The sequence below is a fragment of the Eubalaena glacialis genome, chromosome 1 (assembly GCF_028564815.1).
Source record: "Eubalaena glacialis isolate mEubGla1 chromosome 1, mEubGla1.1.hap2.+ XY, whole genome shotgun sequence".
Classification (NCBI taxonomy): Eukaryota; Metazoa; Chordata; class Mammalia; order Artiodactyla; family Balaenidae; genus Eubalaena; species Eubalaena glacialis.
This window is the reverse complement of record NC_083716.1, coordinates 234,268,906-234,294,161: the sequence shown is the minus strand read 5'-3', so window position 1 is coordinate 234,294,161 and position 25,256 is coordinate 234,268,906. Positions and strand designations below refer to the sequence as shown.

The window sequence follows — 25,256 nt, the reverse complement described above, 5'->3', positions numbered from 1 at the left end:
CTGCCCTTCAAAGCAAATTTCTATGAAATTGGTTCCGTTGAGATGACTCTCTGGGTTCTTGGAAATTATCTGAATAAAGTTGACCAATTAAAATTTTTAATGTTATTCTTTATAGGCCGATTTTTCTCATGTTTTCTTTGTTACATTTAGACGTGACCAGAGAATCCTCCCTTACATTTCCTATTTCCTTAGAGAAATCGTTTGCTATGAAACCTAAGTTTAAGTCCTGGATACAGTGATCCTGGAAGGAAAATACAGCTGCTTAGTCTTTTAAATTCAGACCCATGGGACTTGGTATCCTCCATAATAGGAGGTAGCAAATTGAACCATCGTACAACTTACCCATAAAAGTAATTCCTAGCATTTTAATATTTTTAGATGAAAACATAAACAGGCCTGTGATGGTCCCAAAACACACTTGTAGCCACTCAGCACCCATGACACCTCATGATTTTTATTGGAGCTGTTTATAATAGGATATCACAGTGACTTTTTTTTTTTTGGTTTTTTGATTGTTTTAATTTCTATGCCCTTTAATTTTGTCTATATTTTTGATACACATAACATTAACATTTTTTAATTCTTGTTTTTGTTTTTTCAGTTGTAGAGACAGTTTCTCATCTAGGTCACCATAAGGTACAGAGGGCTTATTGGCTTGTACTGGAATGGGCCAAGGTAGACACCGGGAACGTAGGGAGCTCTGGCAATTCACTGGTTCTAGCATCTCTCTCTCGTGGAATTTCAATGATCTGCAAGTATAAATTCCCCCCTTGTAACTTGGCCTTGGACAGTGACTTTTTTAAATAAAATATTTCAAATACTCAGAACACAGTGACAAAACCCACGTACTAACATCCTGAGGAAATGGTTAATATATTGCTGTGTGTAATGGATTTTTTAAGTAAAAGTTTAGAGATGAGATTAAGTTGCACACCTTTCCTTCCCACCCTCTGTCCGTAGGTGACCATTCTCCCTGTATTGATGTACCCTTTCCACCCACACCTTGTTTCACTAGGACGTTACCTGCGTGTTTTACTCAGCTCTGGCTGCCGTAACAAAATACCAAAGACTGGGTACTTAAACAACAGAAGTTTGTTTCTGGAGGCTGGAAGACAGATCAGGGAGCCAGCACGGTCGGGCTCTGGGAGGACCCACTTCCCGGCCCGCAGACAGCCACCTTCTTGCCGTGTCACGTGGAGAGAGGAGGAGCTCTGGTGTCTCTTAGGGCACTGATCCTGTCATGGGGGCCCCACCCTCATGACCTCATCCAAACCCAACTACCTCCCAAAGGCCCCATCTCAGCTACCATCACACTGGGGGTTAGGGCTTCCACTTGTGAATCTGGGGGGACACGTTCAGCCCAGAGCCTTGTGAACTGGGAGGGCCTGCACCGCCTGGAGCTGAGAGCCAGGCCAAGAGCCTTACACCTTGCAGGAGGCTCATTTTCCCTCAGTACAGGCTGGCAGGGGACTGCTAGCTCAGGCTCAGACCAGATGGGTGTGGCCCTGCTATTCTAGACCTTTCCCACGTGCCTGCGGCTTCCTAAGAGCACAACCCCCATTTCTCCTTCATCAGGAAAACTATCATCCTTGCCCAAAACTTCTTGTGCCTGGCCTCCCTCCCCCGCCCTCCATACCTAGCAGTCGTGCGAAGTCTCACTGGCCGGGCCTAGCTGCCAGAGGCTGGAAAACTGAGTTTGTGATGCTCTATCGTCTAGTGGAGGAAGGTGTGGCTGAAGGGCCTAGAGGAAGTTGGCTAGATCCTCTTAGCCAATTTATAGGATCTGCCAATAAAGGACCCCATTAACTATACAGAATGGTATGTGTTTTTAACTTTCACATAAATAACTCAGGGCTGTATGCACTGTGCAACTTTGTCTCACCAAGAGGTGTTTGCATTTGACAGGAGATGATTGATGAACATGGGTCTCATTGTAGAGTTCCTTAGGTAGCTGGTGTGTCCCACTGTCCCACTGGGTGTTTGCTGCTAAGAATACTCTTCAGCCACCATCCTTGTGCACATGTGCAGATCTACCTGCAGCTCCACCCAGAGGTGACTTGGTCATGTCTTCAACTTCCATAATTATTGCCCAAGTCCTCTCCCAAATGCCTAATCCCATTTGCACTCCATCCAGCAATAATAAAAGGTCCCATTTCCCCACACTGCTGCCACTAGCCAGCGCCACTGTTGTGGGTGTGAAATGCACAGCATTGCAGTTTGCATGCCTTCCTGGGGGGACTGGCTTTTCAAGCACTCTCTCATGACACTGCTTTTTAATTTGCTGTATTACTGATTTGGGCATATTCTGTATGCCAATCCAATTATATGAATCAATCTAGTTTTATATAAATTGCAAGTAACTTCTTCCATCTGTGACTTATTTAACTTTATGATATTTTATCGTACAGAAGATATATTTTAACATAGAAAAGTTGATGCTTTATTTTTACTGGCTTCTATTACTTTTAAAGGAAAACCTAGGGTAGGTTTAAGACAATACTATATTGTCTTAAATTTTTGCTTTCTGAGTTTGGGTCTATAAACCACCTGGAAATGTTTCGCAGGGGCATTAAGGGAATTGATCAGAGACCTGATTTTACAATTGTATGGCTTCCCCCAGGACCTGTACCGAAGGGCACATCCCTTTCAGCTGTGTCAGTGGGACTCAAGTCTTCCGGCAGCAACGATCTTCATCACTTGGCAGGAAATAACTTCACTGTCTATTCCACGGGAGCCGCCAAACAGTGTGAGAGCACGCTTCCGGGAAGCCTCCGGTGCAGGTTGATTTCGGGACTGCTCAGCAGCACTCCCGCCCATGGTGCCCAGGGTGGTGACTGCCTTGGGCAGTTTCAGTGAGAATGGTTTGGAAATCCCACCTTCACCTGCTCTGGGGACAACCAGAGACTGTTCTGCGGATGGCCTGAGCGTCGGAAGAGTTTCCATGCTCTCCCCCGCACTCCCCCTGCTTGTTTCTTGGGCTTGGAGATAATTCCTCCTTTTCGACCCTCTGCTGGGCTCTGCTCCAGGCCTTGCTGGGTCCCTCCCCATCCTGGTCCAGCAGGCCCTGATGTGGAAAGGGTGAGGGTAGATGGTGTGGTGTCACTTCCTCTCTGAAACCCCCCGGATTACCTCCTGGCTGTGAACACTCCCTGTGCGCTGCACCGGCACCAGCACTGCCCCAACTGGCGGCCACCCTCCCTCACCCTGATGCGTATCATGGTCACTGGTAGATGCCTCCTGTCCCTTTAAGAGCGGGGTCCCTGGAAGCAGAGTCTGGACAGCAGCTGGGCTCCTCTGGTTACCCCAGCACAGTGCCTGGCAATGGACACGCCATCCGCATGGGTGGAACTGAAATGCAGTGAAGACACAAAGGGGGCTCCAGATCCTCTGGGCTGAGAGGAGCTGTCGGACGTACACACACTCGGGGGAAGCGGGAATGAAGTTCCCCTTTGCTCCACTGTCTTGGCTCTGGGGCGACATCACCTTACAGTCAGGAATCTGCTCTCCAAATGGCAAGGGAGGTTTATTTCAATGGGAGGAAAGAAAGGGACACTGATTATTTAAGAACAATGCTTTTCTTACAAACTAAATTAAAAGTGGTTTGCATCACTGCGGTGGGGTTGGCACGCTGGGGAGAGGCAGGTACATTCTGTATTCAGACCACCTAGGAAATTCCTTAGGGTGAAGCCAAAAGCCAGTGACAACTACAGGTATCCAAGATTTTGAGAGTCTCCAGGGATGCCCTCCGGACCCCAGGATCCGAGTCCAGCTGTAGCTCCTGGAGAGCTGAGAGTGAGCTTAATCAGGAGAGGATGGGGACCCTCGAGGCCAGGCCCGCGCCCGCCGCCTGCCCTGGGCAGTGTGTGCTGATGAAAGCCCTGCCGGGGAGCTGACTGCAGGGCGAGGGGCTCACAGGGAATGTGGACTTCACCCCCCTGTGTGTGAATTCAGAAGGTGGCAGGTGCAGCCATGTCTCCACCCACATCTCCCATCTCTGGGGGCTTCCGTTACTTCAACAGGGACAGAAAGACCACCCACAGGACCCAACTGCTGTGTGGATCAGCCAAAGGAATCAGGGCGAGTTATTTCATCCATGTGTGTGGCAGGGAGGGGGCAGAAAGCACAGGGAGCCATCAGAGCTGTCTTGCTGGAAAGCCCACCGCACGTTCCGTTCATCCACCTCTCTGTGCCCTGGCTACACCCCTACCCCCAAATACAACCAGGGTCGGCTGCCTCTCCCCTCAGGCGGTTTCCCTAAGCTCCCAAATGAGCTTAGTGGACTCATTTTTGACTCATACTTGAGTCTCCATTACTTACAGTTCCGTAATGTAGGAAAGTCCAGCTTTTTCAGGTAATGTGCAGACATCTGCTTCATAATGATTCCTAAAATGATAGCCAGGAAATGTTCATCACACGAATATTAGGTCAGTGAGAGATTTGGTTTCACCTTATGAGGATCCCTGTTGAGGGTTTAGTTGAGGATGCTTAGTTGAGAACAGGGCATGTAGGAAGCTCCTTGGGACACACAGACAGGGACTTCCACCTGAACCCAGGTCCCAACACCTGTCTCCCTGCTCCAGGTCTGGGTCTGACCTGATGGCCTTCAAGTCCCCTCCTGCATCAGGAAACACTTGCCTGCTCACCTGCCAGGTTACATGCAGCGATTCTGATCCTTGACAAGTTACTTTTAACATAGGTCATTGTTTCTAGCAAGAAACTGTAGAGAACGGCAGGCTTTTTCTGAGTCTGCAAAAAACAAGTGGCACCCAGAGCCGTGGAGGATGAGATCCTGGAGACCAGCTGCTCACAAAGAGCAGTCCCATCTGCCTGAGGCTGAAGGGTCTGCCCAGAGAGGGCAAGTGCACATATCAAAGTCACACAGCAGATTAGTAGCTGAGCAACTTAAGGACCTTCAGTCTTCAGTTATTCTTCTCTGGCCCAGAGAGATTACATTTACCCACAACCTGCACTGTCCAATATGGTACCACTGACCACACATGGTCCTTGAGCACCTGTAATGTGGCTAGTCTGAATTAAGTGTAAAGTGCCTCCTGGATATTGAAGACACTACCCCAAAAAGGTAAACTATGACATTTATAATTTTATGTTGATTGCATGTTGAAATGCTGATGATTTGGATCTATTGGGTTAAATAAAATCTACTATTAAATTTGGTTTCACCTCTTTTCACATTTTTCAACAGAAATCTTAAAAATGGGTATGTGGTTTGCATTCTCTTTCTGCTGGACAGAGCTGGTCTCGACACTTCACGCCCAGAAGGTGAACGCAAGGTCACAGGATGAAGCCCCAAGCCCCCGGGGGCCACCTCCCATGGGGCCATCCCCCCTCAGCTTCCTCACCAAGACAGAGCACAGGGTTATCTGGAAACTGGTCATGTCCTTGGGGGCAATGGCATCACTTTGGTCCGAGGAGCTCTCCAGGGCCTTCCAGCCCCAGAAGTGCACACACTGAAACATGGTAGCCACACAGGCCTAGAGGGACCCAGGGCAGGACAGCAGGGGAGGTGTCAGGCAGACCCAGGGGGTTCACACAAGGGGTGGGGCTGCCAGAACTGGCGTTCCATCAGGAAACTCGAGGGCAGCCCCCAAAAGCCTCAGGGAGCCAAAGAAGGGCAGGCTGGTGGGCCCTGAGAGGATGCCTGGGACCCAAGCCCACCAGCCCATGTCACGCCTGTGTGCATAGTTACTAAAACCCCTTGGGAGCAGGTGCAGCCGCACTCGACCCCTCAGCCATTAGCCAGCACCTTGGTGCCCTCAGCAGCCCCGCCGGGGACCCGCCCCTCCAGGAGACTGGGGGTCAGGGGCCTGGCTGTGATTGCCAGGATGGGAGTGAGCTTTCTCAGCCCCCCAGATCCCCTCCACCGGTTCTTCCTGTACCTGTGCCCTGCAGCAACCAAGCCCCCTGGCCTCCGGCCTCCGGTGGGGTCAGGCCACGGGAAGATGCTGATTGGAGGGCTGGGAGGGAGGCTGGGTATCTATTCCCCCGGGAGTAGGACGGGCAGCAGCACCCACTGGGGCCCCCAGCCGTGTTGGTCTCTCCTCTCCGTGGCTCCTTCATTAAACCCTCTCGGTCACCTTTCTGGGTGTGCTGTCACTTCCTACCTCGATCCCCACCCCTACGTGGAAGCCTCAGCTCTCAGCAGCAAGATTGAGGGGACTAACCTTGTGGCCCCAGAACTGGGGTTAAGACAGTAGTTGAACACGCTCTGTTGAGGACGCCTTGTTTGGGGCCAGCTGTATCCCCACGGGTCCTGAAGGGTGGCAGGACCACCCCTAATCTCAGCCACCTCCCCACCATCCCCTCCCCAGTCCACAGACGGAGACAGGGAGCAGGCAAGACAGAGGTCAGGGTCATGGGCGGCACGGGGGGCGAGGGGCTCCGTACACGTGTGTCCCCAGGCAGCCAGTGTTAGCCTGAGAGGCGGCAGCTAAACGAGGGGGTGGGGGCCTCCCCCCACCCCAAAGCAACAGAGCAGCCGGGCCTCGGGGAAGGGGGAGAAAAGTGGTCAGAAAGCCAGGCACCCTCCAGCCCTCCCGGCAACCTTGGCACAAGCCTGCCCCACCGGGAGCCAGAGAGGACAGATTTAAGGGGAGTGTTAAACTTGACCAAGTCATAATTCCCCAAAGGGACAGCAACTTATAGAATCTGGTAGAAGAAAGTGCGGCTGGTGATGCCCCTGGAGAAGAAGGAAACTCCACCATGCTTCCCCCGACCCCAGCGCCCAGATTCCTCAATAAGCCGGTTTGTGGGTCATCTCGACTGGTCCCTTTCCCAGCCTGGCACGAGGAACCAGCAGATCATGGCCTTTGGGGTCTCGGGAAGACTGAGCGAGGAAGGGGACACCCCAGCTAGCCGGGCTGGCAGCCCCAAAGCGTGTGCTCCTTTTGGGGACAGCGGGCCCTGGACTTTATACACAAAGCCCAGGTGTGTCTCACCTGGGCTGCATCGGAGCAGGGGTCCTGGCAGTGCAGCATGAGGGGAACCCAGGCTTTCTTCACTTCCTCTTTGAAGAAATGCTTCTTGGAAATCCTGACCACCTTTGCCAGCTTCCCAAAGAGGAGGAAGGCTTTTAAACACAGTAGCTCGCTCTCCTGCAGCGGAGGTGGACAAACAATTTCTGAAACTTGGGAAGCAGGAAGCCCAACAAAACCACAGCCATTAAGAGGTGGACCCTCTTAAATGCCTCGGCCCCTGCGAAGACTTCTGGGTCATTCCATCAGGATAGAGTCTCTCTTGCAGGGCTCTCGGGACTGGGCGTTATTCTGGTGTTTGTGACCTTCTCTTCCCTAGATGAGGGCTGCGCTGGATCTGATTGCCCACCGCGACCTAGCGGAGTCCCCATCTCGCATGCCACAGCTGTCCAAAGAGCATTTGTGGCTGCGAGGAATTAAAATCGGGGAGAAGGGCCCCATGGGCCCTAGAACAAGATCTTTTATTTTTTATCGGACGCCATGATCAGCCAATCGAAACAGCAGCAACAAGTCAGACCTTGTAGCCCTTTTTGTTCCAGGGTGCGTCTCTTCTTTAGGGGATTAGAAGTGGCCACCTGTCCACTGAGCAGCCATCTGAGGGGCCCCCACGAGGGCCAGGGCTGAGCAAAGCTCCAGTGAGGACTTACGTGGTCAAAGAAGGCTCTGCACCGCTCGGAGATGGCACGGAAGTCGGACCCCACGTCCCCTTCCCGCAGCTCAGCCAGGACCTTGGCCAGGGCCTCCAGGCCCTCGGCGGTCACGCTGGTGCTCACAGGCCCCCTCAGGGAGCACAGGCACTTCTCCAGTAAAAGCTTCCAGTACTGCCTCACCTGCGGGGCACGGGAGCCATCAGCCCAAGCCTGGTTCCCCGGGACACACCGGCATCGGCCCCTCAGACCTTCTCGGGGGCACCGGGCCCTGCAGACCTTCTTGGGGGCACCGAGGGCCATGTTGCCGAGGGCGCGCAGGGAAAGCACCCGCAGGGCCTCGTCCTCCCGGTCCACGCCCTTCTCCAGCATCAGCACTGCCGGCTTCAGCAGCTTCTCCTGGTACAGGATCAGGACACTCATGAACTGGAAAGGAGAACTTTTTACAATTACCCCTAAGAGAGGCCCATTTCTCAGCCACAAGACAGGACGTGTGATGACACTCAAGGCGCGGAATTGTCTCTCTGCGAATAGGAGAGGATTCTGAGCCCCAACTCCCAGGACTAGCTCTGGGCTCCTCCGCCTGCCAGCTGTGGGACCCCGGCAAGTGCCTCAACCCCTCTGAGCCTCAGTTTCCCCATCTGTAAAAAGAGGGCGATGCCAGTACCTGCCTCATAGGGTCGCTGTGAGGATCCGATGAGGAAATACATGGGAAATCCTAAGTGAGTGTGACCTATATTAATACGCTCATACGTCATTTATTTCTTCAGTTAACATGATGGGAATGGCCACCGAGCACAAGAGCCATGCCCACTGTGTTTGAGCAGAAAAGCACAGGAAGCATGGATTCCACTCACCTGGGACTCAGAGAGTCACTACTGGCCTAGCACCCAAAATGCCGGGACTCAGGCCTGCAGGGAGCCCTCTGGCATGCGTGTGTGCATGCGTGTCTTGTGTGTGCACGCACACATGAGTGTGTTTTATTAAAACTTAACACCAAATTGGTGACTCCAAAATTGAAAATTGATTCTCTGGCCCTTTACAGAACATGTCTGCCATCCCCTGCAGTAGGCCAATGGTTGGTTCTTACGACATACTGGGCATCAGGCAGCCAAGAAAATTTCTCCTAAAAGGTTTCTGGCCAGTTCCCTCAGGACCCCATAAGTGGCCCAGCTGCATGGAAGGGTAGCTGGGCCCCAGTGGCTCTGACTCCCTTCCCGGCCTTCCTGCCTGGCAAAGCCTGGTTCACCGCTCAGAGCCCTCCTGCAAGGCCTTCCCCAAGGAAGACCTCCTCTGGCCCCTGGGTGTGGCTGGCACTCACCACGTCACACATCCCTTGGCTGCCATGCTTCAGGGCACAGGCCGGGTCTCAGCCCCTCTTTCCCCACAGTGCCTGCCCCGAATTATTCATGTGATGAACGAATGAAGGAGTGAATGAGTGAACAAACACACAAATGAGGGATGTTCGCCTGCCCACCCCCACCCCGACCCCTGACTCAGAGCCTGTGCGCCTGCCCTGAGATGAGCCCCCAGAACAGTCCGGGAGTCACCCAGCACCCCACCCCACCCTACCCCGGCCCGCCCTGCCCGCCCAGCCCTCCTCGCCAGCACCGTGGCCTCACTTCCACGCAGACCGCCGTGCTGCTGATGCGATAGCTCAGGGCCTCCGAGGCCATGCCCCTGAGCACCAGCTCCGACAGCCTCTGCCGGTAGCCCTCCGCGTTCTGCACGCACAGCCTGCAGGGACAGCACCGCATTGAGGACTTCTCAGTTCCTGCCGGGCACAGCTGCTCTGCAGCAGGGCGCCCAGGGGGCAGAGCTCCTAGGCCAGGGGGTCACTGAAGTACTGACTCTCCATCTGCTTTTCATAAAAGGGCACCAGAATGAGGGCCACTCAGGAGACCTCAGACCCCGGGAAGGAGCTCCCAGTCGTGCCATCCTGGCCCAGCTCAGGAGCCCCGTGTGGCCTTGGGCATCCCCACCCACCTCGGACCTCACTTTCTTGCCTTGGAGCAGGAAGGGCTGGAAGAAGAGATTCCCTCTGCCCTGCACCCTCCTGCCACCCAGGGCCTCTGGGATGCAGGTCAACATGGCAATCCCCCGGAGCGAGGCATTCAGCCACGACCCAGACCTTCCATCAAGGACATGGAGCCCCGGGGAGCAGGGTGCCCACCTGGCCAGCAGGCTCACTCCCTGCAGGAATGTGGAGCTGCTCTCCAGGAGTGTCCACACGCCCTGCTCTTCCAGGGTGCAAAGCAGCGGCTCGCTGTTGAGTTTCCGGAAAAGCTGCATGGATTTGATTGTGATCCTGGAAGAAGGCAGGGCCCCATCAGGACGCGGCTACCCCACCGGGAGCACCCACAGAACCTCAGACAGGTAAGCTCCGCACCCAGGTCTGTGAAGGGGCACCCAACATAGGCAGGGCCTCGGTCAAGGGGCCAAGAGCAATCTTGTGAGACGGTGGTCTGCAAACTCTGAAAACCACACCATGCTGGACTCATGGGAAGGAAGATCGTAAGATCAGCTTCCAGAAAGTCCTCCCCACCAGGAGGGGAAGATGAGGGCCTCTGGGTGGAGGTGACGCTTGGAGTCCAGTGACTTCTAAGAGGCTGCGTCCAGCCCAGGCCCTCTGCCTTACACCCCATGCATGCCCCCACCCTCGAGAGCACCTTTGCACGTTGATCTCCTCAGGGAGGGTCCCCGTGTGGACGAGCCTCCATGTCTTCAGGACGGGCGACATGGCCTCCGGCCCCTGGCTGCTGCTGAGCTGCAGCAGGAGGGTGTAGACAAGGTCCGGGAAGAGGTCCAGGAGCTTGTCATCCTGGTCCATCTTCTCAATAAGAAGATGGATGGTGCACAGGGTCTGCAGATAGAAGGGTGGGAGGCAGGAAGACTCCTACTGAGGCCCCAAGGAGGGCCCGCCCCATGACTCACCATCAGAGGGTCCACTGCGGCCAGGCGCCAGATGTCAGCCTTGGAGGTGGCGTCGGCCCTGGGCGTGAACCTCGACTGCAGCCGACCCATCAGTGCATGTAGCATCATCCGGGCAAAGGGCAAGTTCTCAGCCACAGTCAGCCACACCTCCGTCAGGGGCTAGCCAAAGACAGGCGACAAGGCCTGTGGGTTTGCGGCCATGTGCCCTGGCAGGTCAGAGCCCCTGTGGACTCCCAGGCGGCCCCCTGAGCAGGGGCTGGACTCTGAAGACTGGATCTCAAGGAGGTGGAGTGAGCCGCCAAAGACTGCACAACCAGAAGCCTGGTCCCGACTCCACGCTCAGAGACACGCCTCTGCCCACGGTACTCCTGGGAAAGCCACAGCCCCTCTCTGGAGCCCCAGCTCTGCTGCTAGGTGACCCCGGGAGTCCCCACCGGGCCTGCTGTGTGATGACTTTGTGGACATGTCCGATCATAGCCTCCCAGTGCCCAGGTGTGTCAGGCGGGCACCAGGCAGCTTGCTGATGTGCATCACTTATTCCTCCCAACTCATTTGTGTGGAAGGTGCCTTCATCTCCATTTCCACAGAAGAGGAAATGAGGCCCGCGGAGGTCAGGTAACATGCCAGGCTACAACTTGAAGCGGGCTTCCTGATCCCCAAGTCCAAGCCCATGGCCCTGCTGAGAAGGGAAGGGCTCCTGGGACAGTGGTGCAATGAGCCTCTGTGCACAGGTACAGGCAGGTGGGGTCTGGTGGGCTCTGAAGGGCTAAAACCATGAGTCCAGCAGGATCAACCTGCCTATCCGAATCCACAAAACCAAATACACAAGTGCGGAGGTGAGTTTTATTGCAGGGGGAAGGGGAGATGCGGCAGGGGCCTGGTGGCAGGAATTGAATGGAAGGGTGGGCACAACACGCTCATTCACAACAACTTCTCAGAAAGAAGACATAGGAGTGTAAGGAAACAAGAAAGTGGGGACCTCAGTCCTATAACTCAAGAAACAGCCACGTGAGCTTGAAGGAGGACCTGGGCTCCAGAAAGGAACACAGCCCGGCCAACACCTTGACTCGGGCTTGAGACCCTGAGCAAAGGCCCCAGCTCAGCTGAGCCCAGGCTCCTGACCACACAAACCGGGAGATGATAAATGGCTGTCGTTCCAAGCTCCCAAGTTGGTGGCAATTTGTTACACAGTGATAGCTAACCAATACAGTGAAAGCCAGCCAGCCAGAGGCCCCACTCAGCACTGCTCTGAGAGGGGCTAACTCTCCTTCAATCAAGCCATCTGCATTGCACTGCCATCCTACCTGGACCCAGGGCAGGGTTGACCTTATGAGAAGCAGCTCCATGGCAGAGCCAGGCCTGCATTTCACACAGGGCAGCCCGGGAGATTCTGGATCTGACACCTGTGCTCGAAACTTTTTTCTCTGCTCACAGCATCTTCTGTGCCATCTGCCACGTCTCTCTCCACCAAGTCTCAAGGCTGCCCTTTGCTCCTTGGTCTCTGCTGCTCTGGGGACGCCTGCCCACCCCTTTCTGGGCCCTCCCCAGGGAATTCCAGTTCCATCCCAGCACACTCACTCCCCAGACTGGTGAGATCCTACCAGCTGCCTGTGCGGTGCTGTGACAGAGACACAGGGACTGGGCACTGTTCATCAAAATGACGCAAGAAGGAGGGTTTGCACTGCTTTACTGTGAGGCCACCTGAGGGGCCTGAGGCTCTGTCATTTCATCCCTTGGGCACCTGGACTAGTCACTTCCCTCTCAGGGCCCGATTTGGAAAGGAGGAAGGACAGAGCGGAGCTTCTCCAGTGGCCTGCTCGGGCCTTGGGGCCCATGTCCTGTGGTCTATCCGGCCCGGAGCTCTGTCCTCCTCAGGGAGGAAAGGGCTGCAGAGGGGAGAGCCCAGAGCCAGTGATCAGGACATGTAAGATGCCATGGGATCCGAACTCCAGCTTGATAGGATGGAGCTGTAATGCTGAGGCTCCGGGTCCGAGGTTCCCAGAGGCTGCACCTCCCACGGAGACGCAAGGAGAGGGTTTGACCCACCCCAGGGTCGGACAGGCCGCGGTCTTCTGGGACACATCGGCGGTGGCGAGTCGGGCACACCCAGGGCACCCACCTCTCCATGGGCAGGGGCTGCCGCAGGAGTGACGTGAGGACGGTCTCCTGGTGGTAGTGCGCCAGCAGAAGGACGCCCTCGATGAGGCGGCGCCGCACCTCCGGGTGATCCACTACCGGCAGGTGCACCAGGATGGCGCCCAGGATCTCCGCCACCTGGGGAGGGGTGGGGCATCACCGGGCAGCCCGGCCCTCATGGACCTCCTGCCCTCACCCCGCTGCACACCCCTTCTGTTGCCCAAGCGGACGCTGGGTAGGTTAAACCTTCAGCACCCCTTCCAACGCATCCTCTGGCCCCTTCCAGGATTTTATCTGATTTTCAGGAGGGGCTGTGCTCCAGGAGAGCGAGCCTCGGGCCAAAAGCCCATCGTCCACTTACTGACCGAGTCACCTTCAACATATTCTTTCTTGTTCTAGAACCCTACTTCCTCCTCCTCTTTGCAACCATGGACTTGGGGGTGGGGCTGGAGGAGCCTCAGCAAGCGAGGCTGGGCCCCTGCCCGGCCCTCTAGCTTGGGGGCACCAGGCAGCCCCAGGCCCCAGGTGACCCGGCCACAGCTCTGTCACCTTGTCCTCCAGCTCCGTGACCCGCATCTGGAGGAAGGTGCCTATCCAGGTGACGGAGGCCTTGTCATGCTGGAGGTTCATGGCCCCGATGTTCTCACAGAGCTTCTGGACGAGCGAGACCACCTCATCGCAGCTAAACTGCAAGCACGCCACCTACAACCAGAGCAGGCTGTTCCCGGGGTCCACCAACCAAGTCCAAGGACTCCCCTGCCCGCCTGTCTCCGCTCTTCCGCTCAGTGTCACAGCCCCGGCCCAGCCCGCATCCTCTCTCAAACCACTGCCCCAGCCTCCTCCCCCCCGCCCACCCCTCCAGCCTCTCGCCGTCTCAATCACAGGCCTGCTTGGATGTCACTCAATGTCAAAGCCACAGGGATGCACGCCAACTCCTCCCTTTCCTCATCCCCTGCCCCCACCCCACTGAACTCCACGCAGGAAGCTTCTCCCCAAACCCTCCCTGTCCTGACTCTACAGCCCTGCAGCCTTCCCTCGGGGTGTGCCCTGTGCCTCACTGCCGACGCACAAGCCTCCCACTCCACAGAGCCTCCTCTGGCCCCTGAGGCAGAAGAGACCTCATCGCTCTGCAACCCCAAGAGTTTGGATGGCTCTGGACACTTTCAGTCACCAGTGTGCCATCGGCCTGCCCGTGTGCTGACACCTGTGGGCAGGGTCTCGTGTTCAATTCTTTCTGGGGCCCCCTCAGTGTAGCACATGCTAGGGACAACGAGAACACAGCTGGGGTCCATTAAGCACCTACCGTATGCCAGGCACCACAGTAAGGATCTTACACATCACAGGCCATTTAAATACACATGGCATGAGTTGGACCAAGGACCATGGAAGCCATGACCCCCGGAAGAGGATGGGGGCTGCGCAGCCAGGCTGAGCAAGGTCCCACCCCCCCAGAGATGGCCCAGGCACCCAGAGACCATGGCCCACACAACCTTCCCCTCGTCACCTTGGCGATTCTGGAGGACGCACTGAAAATCTTCTCCATGTCCGAGCCCTGCAGGTCCCCCTTACCTTTCTCAAGCTCCAACTCCTTAGAAGCGCCCCAGGAGGAGCAGGTCTGGCTTGCTGGTGGGAATACAATTTCAGACACGATCGGTCAGGACAAAGGGTCCGCATCATGGCGGCCTCCTGCCCCAGTCCTCGGGGTGTCCTGGTTCCACAGGCCTGGACTACCCTCCAGGATCTGGACATCCTATCCCATTGCCTTGCCCCTCGAACCACCTCTGTGCACAGCTCAGTTGGATGCTCTGCCAGCTTCCAGCTGCCACCCCAGAGGTCAACTCTCCCCGTCTGAAGGTCTCCCCACTGCATTCCCTTCTGAGCTCATCTCTGGCCAGTTCTGCCGCATCCGTGGTATCTGTGAGCTGACCCTGTCCCAGTGGGGCCCCTCAGTGCCCAGCACATGCTCTCAGTGAGTCAAGGTGACCCAATAAGCCTCTCCTTCCAGAAGCTTCCATGGCTTCCCAGTGAGCTGTGAACCCCCTCCGCCATCCCTGCTGGTCACCCTTGTTTGTCTACACAGAGAGACCACACTCCCCTCTAGGATAGCCCCATAGCCGACACCCCTGGTGTCAGCCCCCCCTCCCAGCCTGCAGAGGCTGGTCCTGATGACCTGCCCTCTCCATACCATGAAGATCCAGGAGGCTGGAAAGGACATCCATGGAGGCCAGGCGGGTTCTTCTGTGCGAGTCACAGGTGCATGGGGCGATGAGTCCGACCAGAGTGCCAAACTGCCCCAGCTGCAGAGGGATCTGAGGGACGGGAGACCTCAAGGCTCACACCCTCTGTCCAGCTGAGCACACCGAGGGCAGTGCGACCAGTGGCCAGAGAGGGTGAACCCTGCTCTGAAAGCACTCCTGTCTGGGAAGCCCAAGCTTCCATCCCCAGGCCCCACAGCTGGGCCCCGGGAGGCCGAGCAGCCAAGATCTGAGGAGCCTGCCCAGGACGCACCCTGTCAGGCCGGGCCCAGGTGCTATGTCTGGGCACCCGCCTCGTTCCCATAAATGAGCCCTGGCTTCAAATCTGGACTTCCCCGCTCACTAGCTGTGTGACGTGGGTAGGTTCTTAGCCTCGGGTCCTCTTGTTCCTTATCTGTAAATCTAGTCTTGGCCCCAGCTTCGCTTTACTGGGCCTGGGTCCCACCTGAATGGTGCTCCAGGACTGGAGTCTTGCCCACCTTGTTCTCACTCTTCACCAGCCCCGAGATGCGAGTCCTGTCCCCACACCCCAGCCCCAGGACACCATCGTCCTCCTGCCAACGCCATCCCTGATGACCAGAGAGTCAAAGAATATGAGGCCAACAAATGTAGGAAGATAGATCTCATGGAGCTGTGTCATGTGCTCGATCAACAAAAAACCTTGTGGCTTTTCTAGATTTCGTGATGTTAGTGGTATTTGTCAGGCTTTGTGAAATCTGTGATTTTGTAGTGATTTATTTTCTCATTCTAAGTAAATACTCACTTTCCTAAGCAGTATGGTATTCATCGTTGTGTACCCCTTTTCCTTGCAGAGTCCTCACCCCGTGTGAACCTCAGGCCCCACAGAACCCCGAGCCACACCAAACCCGGCCCACCCTCTTCCTCACCACCCCCAGCCCCAGGGCCAGCATCTCCCAGGGTCTCCTTCGCCATTCCCAAGTGAGGCAGCCTCTTCCCAAGGGACTCTCCGGGGGGCAGAACTTGATTTCAAAAGTGTTTCCTCTTCTGGCATAGAGACAGGCATTTCCCTGTGGGTGTCAGGGCGGCAGGTTGGGGGGCCGGGGGCTCCTGGACTCACGCAGACACCGACGCTTTGGACGTAGATCTGCATGAGATGGAGGTGGAGGTTGATCGCCCTCTCCCGCTCCCATTCTTTCTCCGACAAGATCCACTTTTCCAGGAGCTGTGGGGAGAGCCCGGAACACAAAAGGGGACGTTAAAATCCTGAGGCCAGCCGTTCCCTGGCCACCACTGCTCTCCTTGTCTTTCCCACTCAGAGTGTGACTTTCAAAGCTCTGGGAGGTTCCAGATACTGCTGTTTTCTTCCCAGCCCGCCCCCACCCCCCCACCCCACTAGGGAGATGAGGCTGTGAGCAAAGAGAGAGCGGCCCCAGCATCCTCACCAAGAAGCTGCTTGGCTGATGTGTTTGGCTTTGTTCCAAATGTTTGTCTGGAGGTAAAAAGGCCAGGAGCACAGCCCACCCTGCACCCCAGGGCCTACATGTTCATGCACCTAATAACACAGCTTAACAAAACACGAAGCAAAAACTGATAGAACCGAAAGGAGAAATAAACAAATCCACAATGATAGAGATTTCAGTACCTCTTTCTCGGTAACTGATGATCAAGAAGACAAAATCAGGGGCTTCCCTTGTGGTGCCAATGCAGGGGACACAGGTTTGAGTCCTGGTCCGGGAAGATCTCACATGCCGCGGGGCAACTAAGCCCATGCACCACAACTACTGAGCCTGCGTTCTAGAGCCCACGAGCCATGACTACTGAGCCCGCATGCTGCAACTACTGAAGCCCGTGCGCCTAGAGCCCGTGCTCCACAACAAGAGAAGCCACCGTGATGAGAAGCCCGCGCACCGCAACAAAGAGTAGCCCCCGCTCGCCGCAACTAGAGAAAGCCCGCGTGCAGCAACAAAGACTCAACGCAGCCAAAAATAATAAATTAATTAATTGAATAAATAAATTTATTAAAAAAAAAATAGAAGACAAAATCAGAAAGGATATAGAAAACTTGGACAACACTGCCAGCCAACTTGGCCTAACTGATATTTAGGAACACACCACCCAATGCAGCAGAATACTTTCCAAGTGTACACAGAACATTCACCAAGATAGGCCGTACCCGGGCAACAAAATAAGTCTCAGTCGATTTAAAAGAATTTGAATTATACAAAGTATGTCCTCAGACTACAGTGGACTTAAATCAGGAATTAAAACCAAAAAGATCTCTGGAAAACTCTCCAATATTTAGAAATTTCTAGATAATCCATGAGTCAAAGGAGAAGTGAAAGAGAAATTGAAATGCATTTTGAACTAAAATAAAATTAGAACACAACATATCAATATTTGTGGGGTATAGCAGCAAAGAACAAAGTCTGTGGACTTATACTCTCTGCTCTTGATTCCAAGACTTATTATATAATATTGTAGTAATCAAGACAGGATGACATTGGTATAAAGACAGACAAAAACATCAGTAGCGCAGAATAGGTATCCAGAAATAGACCCACACATATGTGGTCAATTGATTTTTGACAAAGATGCAAAGGTAATGCAATGGAGAAAAGACAGTCTTTCCAACAAATGGTGCTGAAACAACTGGTTATCTATATGCAAAAAAAAAAAATTAAAATAAACTTTGATCCATATTTAAAAACAACTCAAAATATATCATAGACTTAATTGTAAAACCTGAAACTACCAAGTTCTAGGAGAAAACTAGGAGAAAATCTTTGTGATCTTGGGTTAGGCAAAGATTTCTTAGACATGACACCAAAAGCATGATCCATAAAAGAAAAAAATGATGAATTAGACTTCATCAAAATTAGAAACTTCTGCTCTGCAAAAGACACTGTGAAATTAATGAAAAGGCAAGTCACAGACCAGGAGAAAATATTTGCAAATCATATATCTGATAAAGGACTTGTTTCCAGAATATATACAACCTCTGAAAAATCAATAATAAGAAAGCAAACAATCTAATTTTTTTTAAAAAACCCTCCCAGCACCCTTCAAAAATACCAAGATTATGAAAGACAAAGACTGAGAAATTGTTCCAGATTGACGGAGAAAGACTAAAGACACATGACGATGAAATGTGATTCATAATCCAGAGTAGATCCTGGGTCTGGGAGGAAATAACTGTAAAGGACATAATTGGGACAGTTAGTGAAATATGAATATAGAACGTAGATTAGAATATAGCATGGTATCATTGTTAAACTTCCTGATTTTGAACATTGTGTTGTTATATGAGAACATTCTTGTTGTTGATGTCTACAGCTAACTCCATGATTCAAAATGCTGTGTGTGTGTGTGTGTGTAATGAGAAAAAAAAAGGAGAGAGTGAAAAAGAAAATGTCACAAAATATTAAGAGTCATGGATCTGGGGACTTCCCCAGTGGTCCAGTGGCTAAGACTCCAAGGTCCCAATGCAGGGGGCCTGGGTCCGATCCCTGGTCAGGGAACTAGATCCCACATGTTACAACTAAGAGTTCACATGCTGCAACTAAAAAAAAAAAAAAAAAAAAGAGCCCGCATGCCGCAACTAAAGATCCCACATGCCGCAAGGAATATCCCACACGCGGCAATGAAGATCCCGCATGCCACAACTAAGACCCAACGCAGCCAAATAGATAGATAAATAAACAAATAAATATTAAAAAAAAATTTAAGAATCGTGGATCTGGGTGAAAGGTATACAGGAGTTCTTTGGAGTATTCTCACAACTTTTCAGCCAATTTGAAGTTTTATCTAAATAAAATTACCAAATCAATTTTTAACGCATACCCCCGTTTCCCACTGAGAGTCTGGCCCTCAGGCCAGTGTTCTAGGAGGCGTGGCCCTCCCTGGCTCCTGGCCCTCTGCCAGGCAACTCACGTGCATCATCTCCTGCAGTCCCTTGGGGTCCAGCTGCCTCTGCACGAGGCCCTCCATCAGCTGCTCCAGGGCACGCAGGGCGTTCACATACAGGGTCTGTGGCCAAGAGAGGGGAGAACTGGGCAGCAATGGGGGCTCACACAGCCACCCACCAGGACTCTGTGCCGGTCCACACCAGGGTGAAGTAGTGTGAGATGGTCTGATAACCGCCCTTTGATTTCTGCTCAGACTGAGTTCTTTATATGTAGCTTCTCATGTGACGTATAAGACAACCTCAAGAGGAGCCCATTTTGCAAAGGAGGAAACCGAATTCCTGGAGCCCAGTTCTCCTGACCCCTCATCCAGGGCCAGGACCTTGAGACACAGATGGCTCCCTGTCCACAAAAGATTTGTCCTGCTTTTCCACAGCCTTATTGGGAAGCAGCCATGCAGTCAGGGACTACATTTCCCAGGACCCCTTGCATCTAGGTGGAGCCATGTGACTGAGTTCTGGCCAATGGCAGGCAGGCAACACAGCTCATAAATCCTCCTGACCCTCTCTCTCAAGCTGGCTATCACTACCCACAGGGACCTTTGGAGCCATTCACTGGACACAGTGAGGCCTCTGTCAGCCCAGGTCCCTGAAGAACTGCACGAAGCAGCCCCCTCTCCACCGCTGCTGCCAATTGGACTTCACTTGAGTGACAAATACACTTTCATCTTGTAAAACCATGAAGATTTCAGAGTTTATCTGTTACAGCAGCTAGCATCACCTTACACTTACTGATAGAGCCTGCTGCACTTTGCTGCCTCTGACCACTCACAGGTTCAGGACTGTAGGCTCTCGGCACTGCTCATGTTAATGTAAACTTCCAAGTCCTGACCCAGAAGATGAGGTGGCCTAGAGGGACCTACCTTAATGGACTCATTGTTCTCTCCTGGGGGTTGGAGAGAAATGACAGAATGTATACTAATATCCATCAGGTCACTGTTTTCCTCTGTGGAGTAGAAAGGCTTCAGTTTGCTAGGGAAAGAAGTGACAAGAGGAGTGGTCAGTGGAGAGGTGAGACCCTGCCACCCGCTGCCCAGTCTGGGGTGTGCAGGCATGTCACAGAATGAGGGAGAGGCCAGCTTCTCTGGTTGGGGGCTCAGGCAACCATCTCTCCCCAAGGGCCCCGGCTCCACCTACAGGTGGCCAGGGACTGTCTGTGATTGAGCGGGAGACGCAGGGGTCCAAGGCCACCTCTCTCCTTGTTGCCTGCTGCGAGCCTCCCCGTCTCCTATTTAGAACCATTCCACTGGTCCTCACTGAACCACAACCATAGGCTCTGCCTGCCAGGCTGGTCCCGGCCCAGGAGTTTTCAACTGTAATACCTGGGCCAGCAGCAGCAGCACCTTGGAGCTTATTAGAAACGCAAATGCTGTGGCTCCACCTCAGAGCTGCTGAATCAAAAACTCAGGAGTGGAGCCCAGCCACGTGTGTCTTCATAAACCTTCGGGGGTGGTAGCTAGCTGCTTGATGCACACTAGCCCATTCTCTCTTTCTGTCCCCTTCATAGATAGATCTCAAGCCTACGTGCACGTTAGACTCATAGGAGGGCTTTTTAAGGGGCCCAGGGGCCATGCCTGGCTCCAGGAATCCTTATTTAAAGGTCTGCGGTGGGGCAGGGTATCGGAATTGTTACAGGTTCCCCATCGGCTCTATTGTGCCTCCTATATTTCACCCTGCTGGGACCTCCAGCTCCTTCCCAAATCCAGTAATTTTTTTTAAGCCCAGGTCAAAAGTCAAAAGCCAACTCCCACACTAAGCCCCTTGACAGCCCATCAGCTGAATCACATCTCGTTAGTAGCCCCCTTTTTGGTCTTAGATTTTTTCCTTTGTGGTTCACCTACAAATACTCAGCTCTGACCTATAATTCCTGTGTATGCATTTCTTATCTCCAAGTCCCTAAACAGATGTATGTGAATTTTATTTAAAATCTGCCTAGGGCTTCCCTGGTGGCACAGTGGTTAAGAATCCGCCTGCCAATGCAGGGGACAGGGGTGCGAGCCCTGGTCTGGGAAGATCCCACATGCCGCGAAGCAACTAAGCCCGTGCACCACAACTACTGAGACTGCGCTCTAGAGCCCACGAGCCACAACTACTGAGCCCACATGCCACAACTACTGAAGCCCGCACACCTAGAGCCCATGCTCTGCAACAAGAGAAGCCCCCGCTCACCGCAACTAGAGAAAGCCCACGCGCAGCAACGAAGACCCAACACAGCCAAAAATAAATAAATAAAATAAAATCTGCCTATGTGCACCCTTTTAAAGCGACACATAGTTTTGCTATGCGCCGAATGTGAACATGAATATGAATATGCCCCAATAGAAGAATTCCTAGCAACGACCCAGCCACTTCAAATACTCATTTTACAAACACCTAACTTCTTCCCACTCCCCCTGCCCCACCAGTGGATGGACAATTCCAGGAAGGCAACCATCAGGCATTCTATTAACTGTATTAATACCGTATCAATAAACAGACTTCTTGACTGAGCTCAACCCGACTTGAAGGATGCCATCTCCTGGCTGTGCTAGTCTGTGTCACTGTGTGATTTCTAGCTCAAAACATCCCCTGATGGACCAAAGAACAACCCACCCACCTGCCATTCACCTCCCAATCCAAGGAGAAGGGCCCAACTTGAAATATTGCTGAGAATTATAAAAAAAAAAAGAGCAGGTGGAAGCAGACCCCCATCTTCTAGGAAGACCCACTGTCCCAGGAGCTGCCACCCAAGACTCCAGCTACAAAGGCAAGGGAGGGCAAAGGAGGTGCAACCTCCCCAAAAAAGCACTGAGGGGTTGTCTCAGACTTTACCTCCACCCCAGAGAGGCGCCTGGGGCCTGGTTAGGGGCCCAGCTCACCTCAAGTACGAGAGGGCATCCATAGCCATGGTCCGCACTGGAGAAACCAGGCTGTCAGTTGGTTCTGCCTTGATGATCACCTGCCCAGACAGTAGGGCAGTGAGCCGTCAAGCCACCCAGAGTCTCGGGATGGGCAAGAGAGTGGCTTGGGCCAACAGTGACCATGATGGCAGCCGCACTCCCAGGGTTAGAGCCAGGAGGACCTGACATTGTATGACGGGCTCTAACACCCCATACCGCCTCCATTCTTTTTACCATCAGTTGGTCTTTGACATTTTAGGGGAGGCAGCAAAGTCTCGTGGAAGGGTGGGGCGAAGATGAGCCGATGCTTCTCACTCAGGTCTGGCATTTACTGGCTGTGTGCCCTTGGGCAGATCACTTCCCCCGCCTGAGCCCTGATGTGTAAAATGAGGACTTGGGGGCCTGGTTTACAGGGCTGGGCCAGGCTGGTGTGAAATTACACGCGCGTGTAGCTCTCAGCCCCAAGCAGGAGCCTAATGCATGTTTGTTTCCTTCTCAGCGCCTCCTGTTCTACCCGCATCTCTCTTCTGTCCAGGCTGCTTCCAATGCAGCTGGAGCGGTTTCCAGGGGCCAAGACATGCAAGGGAGTGGGGAGGCCTGGGGACGAGGGACACTGGTCGCCCCACAGCCTCCTCGGACCCTGCCACCTCCTCTTGCCTTTGGACAGTTGACACTTTCTAGATCTTAACAAAGTTCTGTGCAAAAATAGCTTTGTCCTGCTTACCGCAGAGCCCTGTCCCCTGGTCCCGCCTATGGAGAAACCTCAGGGCTGAGCCTGTGGGCCTCTGTCTCCCAGCCCTGAACCAGCCACCTCGGGGGCAAATCCGGGCCCAAGAGGGGAAGGGTCTTCAGCTCTGGCTTCCGGAATGTTTCCTGGCCATGAAACCCTTTATCGGACATACGAATGTCATACCCAGAACTCCTTCAGCTGGATCAAAGCAGAACTGAGACAGGAGGGGCTTCAGAGACCCCTGCCTGCCGCCTTGTGCCTCAGATGCTCTCAGGACCTCTGACCAGGGGGAAGCCAGTCGGCAGAGTGAGACCCCCCAAACCGCCCAGGATGCAGGAAGCCCCCCCAACCCAGCTTACCATGATAATACCAGTAAGGGTCGCCTTTGGGGCAAATTGGAAGTCTTCCAGGTCCTTGATGTTCTTGACGGCGTCGGTGACCTGCACCACACTCTTCATGAAGGCCATTTTGAGGCAGATGTCCTGTGCCCAGACCATGACAAGGGGCAGGGAGGAGCAGGCTGTGAGGGAGCCCCAAAGACCCCAAGCCCCAGCCTGCGCTCCCGGACCCTGCAGCCGCCTAGGACGCTCCTTCCCCACGCCAAAGAAGAGGCGGTGTCAGGAGCACTCTGAGAGATGGCTAGCCCCATTCTGTCTTTCAGCCACCTGGCGGGGACGTGGGCCAGGTGCCGGACAGGGCATAGCCCTCCAGTGCCCCCCAGAAGGTGCTGCCTCCCCAAAGCCCTCCACGCTGTGCCCGAGGACAGCAAGGCCAGTCAGGGGACACCTTCACTAACCAGGGGCTCTGAGCCCTGTGCGTCACCACAGAGGCAGAATAAGTTATGGACATCAAATCGTTTTTGCTTTTAAGGCAGGAAGGAACCCTGAGGACATTATGTTAAATGAAATTAGCCAGTCACAAAAGGATGAACACTGTGTGATTCCAGTTATACGAGATACCTGGGGTGTCAAATTTATAGAGGCAGGAAGCAGAAGGGCGGGGGCGGGGGCTGGGGAGGCGGAACGGGGAGCTGGTGTTAGGGGGACAGAGTTTCAGTTTAGGAAGACGAAGAGTTCTGGAGATGGATGGTGGTGAGAGTCGCACAACAGTTTGAATGTGCCTAACACCAGCGAACTGCATGCTTAAAAATGGTTATGATGGCAAATTTCACGTGATGTGTACTTTACCACAGTTTTCAAAACAATAATAATAAAGTCATTTCTCCTTTATTCTCTGTGTTTTCTCCTCCTTGCCTTTCCAAGAAAGTAGCCAGTCCCTTTGCATCTCTGAAGACAAGCCCATTCTTGTCCCTTATGAAAGGGCTTGGGTCAGGTGTCAGGGTGGAGGGCAGAGGTGAGGGAGGGAGTGCGAGGGGCTTGTCCTGTGACTTCAGGGACCCACAAGCATCCCACCCAGGGCTGCTCCCCCCTCCCACTGCAGCAGAGAACAGCACAGATTGGGGCAATGGGCTTCCCAAATGCTGGGTGTCAGGTAGGACTCCTGGCTCTCTCCTGGGTGGGGCTGAAAGTGCCCAGATAACGATGCAGAGCGACTCTCTGCCAACCTGGCTCAAAGAGGGCATCCCCTGGGCACTGTGGGTCCATGGCATCCGGGGGTTACCTGGCAGCTGCTGGAGTAGTGGTGAATGATCTTAGCAGTGATGGGGTTGTCCACGTGGGTGAGGAGCATCTGCGGGTGGCAGTAGGAGGCAACACAGCTGTACATCACCATGAGGGCACCCTTCACTGTCTCCCGCCTCCAGGGATGGTCCTTCTGTGAGGCCAACGAGAAGGGGAAGAACAAGTGTGTTGGGGGGGTGGGGGGGGAAGGGTCTGTTCCTTCAGCTTTTTCCTGGGTGCCTGAAATGCTCACTCATTTATTCATTCATTCCACACATCTTTATTGAGCACCTACTATATGCTACGTCCTGGCTGTACAGTAATGAGCAAGTCAGACCAGGGCCATGACCACCCGTTAGCAGGGGGTTTGTGTGGAACCCCTAAACAGAGGCTGCTGTGTCCTCCTTCACACCTTCACCTGACAAGCGTCTACTCTGGGCCAGGGGTTCCTGTGTTGCTGGGGATCCAGTGGGAACAGAGAGCCTCAGCCGTGCTCTCCTGGGAGGAGGTGCTAGAGGCCACCCAACCCACCGTGGAAGGAGGGGCAGGGTTGCCCATGCTCTCCAGGCCTTGAGTAGAAGAAATCCAGGCCTCAGGTCCCACTTTGTGGAGAAGCCGAAGAAGAAGCCTGGACACTCCCGATTCTCTCCTTCCAAACTACCAGACCCCCAGGGCAAGGGTCCGAGGTCAAGGCCAAAACCTTGGAGGCATCGGTGACTCCAGGCGGTTGCCCACTGGGGCCTCAGCCAGCCCAGGGCACTGTGCCCTGTGGCTGGGAGGGGCAGCCTCCAGAGGCTGGTCATTGGCTGCCTGGGTCCAACTCCCCGCTTCACTTTGGTGAAGGAGACACAGAGGGGAATTTCTTACTGAGATCTAGTAAGAGCCTTGGTTGGGGGCTGAGAACACTGCTCCAAGAGGCCTCCGGAGACCTGATTATGGAGCAAGGGTGCCTTACCCGCCAAGCGCCGATCTGCCAGGACTGCTCCAACTCCTGGATCCTCTCCTCAAAGTCGTGGAGCACGTTCAGCACCGCCTTCACCTGGCCCCGGGCACACAGGCCAAAGCACAGAATCACACCCTGCTGGGAGACCCAGCCAGGTAGGGTGAGGGTGGCGGGCCAGGGGGCCGGGGAGGACCCCCCC

General features: G+C 54.0%; 1 protein-coding gene across 2 annotated transcripts in view; it reads right to left on the bottom strand.

Moving 5' to 3' along the window:
* Window positions 1-3,676: 3,676 nt before the first annotated feature.
* The window catches only part of MROH2A (maestro heat like repeat family member 2A), a 43,589-nt gene continuing 22,009 nt past the window's right edge, over window positions 3,677-25,256 (bottom strand). The window contains exons 21-43 of one of the 2 annotated variants that reach the window (XM_061206052.1): window positions 25,070-25,192; window positions 24,116-24,268; window positions 22,855-22,977; window positions 21,745-21,824; window positions 19,750-19,858; window positions 18,856-18,951; window positions 16,043-16,147; window positions 14,895-15,018; window positions 14,214-14,332; window positions 13,259-13,411; window positions 12,693-12,847; window positions 11,713-11,721; window positions 10,574-10,724; window positions 10,309-10,502; window positions 9,813-9,947; window positions 9,262-9,376; window positions 7,919-8,065; window positions 7,640-7,822; window positions 6,957-7,112; window positions 5,361-5,492; window positions 4,644-4,746; window positions 4,318-4,383; window positions 3,677-3,786 (exon numbers count right to left, since the gene is read on the bottom strand). In XM_061206052.1, the coding sequence (XP_061062035.1) occupies window positions 3,677-3,786; window positions 4,318-4,383; window positions 4,644-4,746; window positions 5,361-5,492; window positions 6,957-7,112; window positions 7,640-7,822; window positions 7,919-8,065; window positions 9,262-9,376; window positions 9,813-9,947; window positions 10,309-10,502; window positions 10,574-10,724; window positions 11,713-11,721; window positions 12,693-12,847; window positions 13,259-13,411; window positions 14,214-14,332; window positions 14,895-15,018; window positions 16,043-16,147; window positions 18,856-18,951; window positions 19,750-19,858; window positions 21,745-21,824; window positions 22,855-22,977; window positions 24,116-24,268; window positions 25,070-25,192 (2,841 nt within the window). The remainder of the gene's footprint in view (window positions 3,787-4,317; window positions 4,384-4,643; window positions 4,747-5,360; window positions 5,493-6,956; window positions 7,113-7,639; window positions 7,823-7,918; window positions 8,066-9,261; window positions 9,377-9,812; window positions 9,948-10,308; window positions 10,503-10,573; window positions 10,725-11,712; window positions 11,722-12,692; window positions 12,848-13,258; window positions 13,412-14,213; window positions 14,333-14,894; window positions 15,019-16,042; window positions 16,148-18,855; window positions 18,952-19,749; window positions 19,859-21,744; window positions 21,825-22,854; window positions 22,978-24,115; window positions 24,269-25,069; window positions 25,193-25,256) is intronic. The other variant, XM_061206060.1, reaches the window with a different exon arrangement.